This window comes from Malania oleifera, chromosome 1, assembly GCF_029873635.1.
Source record: "Malania oleifera isolate guangnan ecotype guangnan chromosome 1, ASM2987363v1, whole genome shotgun sequence".
In the NCBI taxonomy this organism is placed as follows: Eukaryota; Viridiplantae; Streptophyta; class Magnoliopsida; order Santalales; family Ximeniaceae; genus Malania; species Malania oleifera.
This window is the reverse complement of record NC_080417.1, coordinates 100,129,312-100,132,566: the sequence shown is the minus strand read 5'-3', so window position 1 is coordinate 100,132,566 and position 3,255 is coordinate 100,129,312. Positions and strand designations below refer to the sequence as shown.

General features: G+C 41.1%; 1 protein-coding gene across 1 annotated transcript; it reads right to left on the bottom strand.

The window, feature by feature from the left end:
* Positions 1 to 362: 362 nt before the first annotated feature.
* LOC131147782 (uncharacterized) lies at positions 363 to 2,063 on the bottom strand. Its single transcript, XM_058097353.1, has 2 exons — positions 1,944 to 2,063; positions 363 to 1,853 (listed from the first exon to the last, which is right to left on the bottom strand). The coding sequence occupies exons 1-2, from the start codon at positions 2,061 to 2,063 to the stop codon at positions 363 to 365; spliced, it is 1,611 nt and encodes a 536-aa protein (XP_057953336.1).
* Between the last annotated feature and the right edge of the window lie 1,192 nt (positions 2,064 to 3,255).

Here is a 3,255-nt window from a genome sequence, read left to right as displayed (position 1 = left end):
TCTATGCCCAGGACTCTACTTTCCAACTGTTCACTCATTTCTTTGGCCCTTCTCTTGGTATTGTATTGATGCGTGACAGTCTCAATGTTGCTTGCTCAGACGAATTCTGTGGCTAGGCACTGCAAACCAAAACTTTCCCTTTTTAGAACCGTGAATGCATAGGTATGAATGCATGAAATGCGATGGTCTTTTCATGACATGTGTAAATTTCACAAACATGAAACATATGTATGCAACCTAATGTACTCCAATCAAGGTTCATGGAAGAGATCATCATCATTCTAGAAAATAAAATCTGCTTTTCATTAAAAGAATCCTTTCATACAATAACAAATCCAACCGAATATTAAATCAAGATTTGCTCATGATTGCACAATCTCTGCATTTTGCTGTGTCGTCTTTTTATGCAAAGCCCGAAACTTGGCCTCCCAGTAGCCCGCTTTCGTTATGCACGGCTCCATCTTTTCCAGAACTTGATTATAGTTGCTTCTCTGCTCATTCCACTGCCTCTCCAGCTCTTGTATGTAGAGCGATTTCTTTTTACTTTCGGTATGGGCATCTTCTAACATTTGAGATTTCCGTTCAAGTGCTGCTCGAAGCCTTCGTCTTTCCTTTCTTAGAGCCACGACCTCTTCTTCTGATTGTATATACCGAATCCTCTGTTGCTTGATTTCCTTGCGATAGACAGAGATTAGTGCCTCCTTTTGCTGATTCTCTACTTCTGCTCTTGCATCTCCCTTTTCTGCTGGGCATGGATCCCCTTGTAGCTTCAATTGCATGCATGCGCTTGGTGATTTAACATGCTCAATAACGACTTCTGGGATTCTTTTGAGTTGAGGGTTTACTCGGTTTTCCCGCCATACTTCATAATTTCCTTGGATTGTGGCAATTTCATCACCCGGACCTATTAGGTGCACATGTTTCCAAGCCACCATGAACTTTCTAATCTGATTTTGAGTGTCTCCTATTTCATATGCGAAGTCTGAGTCGGCTAATCCATGAGTCATAGGCACAAACTGAGATGCTCCCACTTGCCTTCTTGCCATCAAAGGAGCGTATGCTATTCCTCCCCATGGACCTAATAACGGAACCCAAGGGAAGTTTCCACATCGATACATCATGTTGGAATGGTTCATCCATGGCGCTTGCCAAACTAATCCCAACTCCCTTAGTTTGTGTAATTTTTCATTCCAGTTAGCCTTGCTCCATTGAACATTCTGCTGAGCCTCCTCGAACTCGGCTAAGGAGATTCTAAGAGCTAAAAAGGTGTTACGGTACCCCCCTTGGTTACTTGGCAGGTGACTGGCGAACCAAACATAGAGTAATGATACACAACATTTCAGTCGTTCCTGACCCTTGCTCCTGCACTTGTTAAGAGATCGAAAGGTTTCTGCCAAAATCCCGGGAATCGGATTAGCCCCATTCTTTACTTGCCCCACAAAAGAAATAGTGGATCTATCAATGGTCCCTAGTTCTTTGGGAAATACAATTAGGCCATATATGGCCAGTGCAAACAAATGTATCTGAACCTCTTCACCTTTCTCTTCTTCCAACAACTCCTTCAAGCATTTCCAAGTGATCCTTTTGCTTTCCCCTACCGTTCGTTGAATCTTGACCCCAGCAAGGTTATACAACTCCCGTGCTAAGGAAATCCTAGAATTAGGCACATAAGTACGGTAGGGTGATCGCTGTGTCATCAAATGCAGTAACGAGGTGTACTCTTCAATTGTAGGAACCATGTCAATTCCATCTATCGTAAAACATGTGTACGGAGGATTCCAAAAGTCCACCAATGCCTTCACCATCTGAGGATTCACCGTTATGTGTAACAAGAAACTGATATGGCCATATAACTATAAGAATTCCAAATGGCGTTGCGAGGTCCAATCCTTCCAGATAGTTTTTAGTTCCTCCCGGGGGTTTGACCGGGTATATAAGCACACTTTGGCAGGTAATTCCACTTCCGATTCCTCGTTCAAGCTATCTCCCCACTGCTTTTGCTGTCTTTCAGAATACAACTGTACTACGGACTCGGTCTCCTGATAAACAACAGTGTCCTCCATGACTGAATCTGATCTCTTCCAAAAACCTTGGGAAAGTAAATGGGATGCCTATATGGATGCAATATGTTAGCAACATTATCATATAATTCAAAGCAGAAACTTAGGATATGACTACCAACTTATTGGAGATGACTATGCCTGCATGTTTATAAAATTGAGCATGGGATACATGATTATGAAATGTGTGAATGCATAAGTATTTAATGCATGACCATGGGATGCAATGTGTATTTATGTATGGGTGTACTTAGTGCAAAAATACATACAAATAGGATATGAACATATATGCAACCTATTGTGCGTGAAATTATGCGTGAATGCATGGATGCAATGTAACCTAACTAACTACTTTGTCAGCATTCTAGGAAAAGTCCCACTAATGAGAGATTTCAAGATTACGACAATCATTGATGGGCCACAATTTCAATTCAATTCTTCTCTCAATCATTCTTTTCCTTGATGAAGGTCCATGTACCTCAGATTCTATGAAGGGTCAAATTATGATCTGAGGTTGGGGTTGACCCAGGTTAGTCAACCCACTAGATTTGTTCAGTACGGGCTTGTGGACTTTAGCGTGCCCTTAGGCCTCAAGTATATTAAAATATGGGCTTCAATATATTTCATGATGGGATCAGACCCTAGTTTTAAAAGGACTTGGGCTTGGATTGCTTATAAAATATTGGCCCGAATTTTGGGGTAATAGGGCTAAAGCCCATTTTTGGAAAACTGGGTTTGACCCCTTTTGGAAAATCAGGTCTGGGCCAAATTTTTACTTAGGAAAAGATTGGGCCTATACTTGTTATTTCTCAAAAAATTGGGCCTGAGTTATTTGAAAAGGGTTGGGCTGACCCATATTTTAAAATGCTTGGGCCAAGTGCTTCATTTTTGAAAGGATTGGCTTTTGTCTCATTATTGGGCTTTTTCTGAATATTGGCTAAGTAGTATGTAAGTTTAAAATGGATGCAAAATGTGTGATATAATACAAAGTGTCTCACAACATATATACAACATATTATACATGGAGAAGGATGTGGATCCTGTCCCGACCCAGGGTAGGTATGTATATACAAGGTTTTTCATGGCTCTATCCTAGTTAAGGGAAAACTATGGACAAGTACGTGTGGGTAGGCTCTAATCCCTATTGACAAAAAGGTCCCCAATTTGAAATTTCATCCTCCCCTATAGGGGTCCG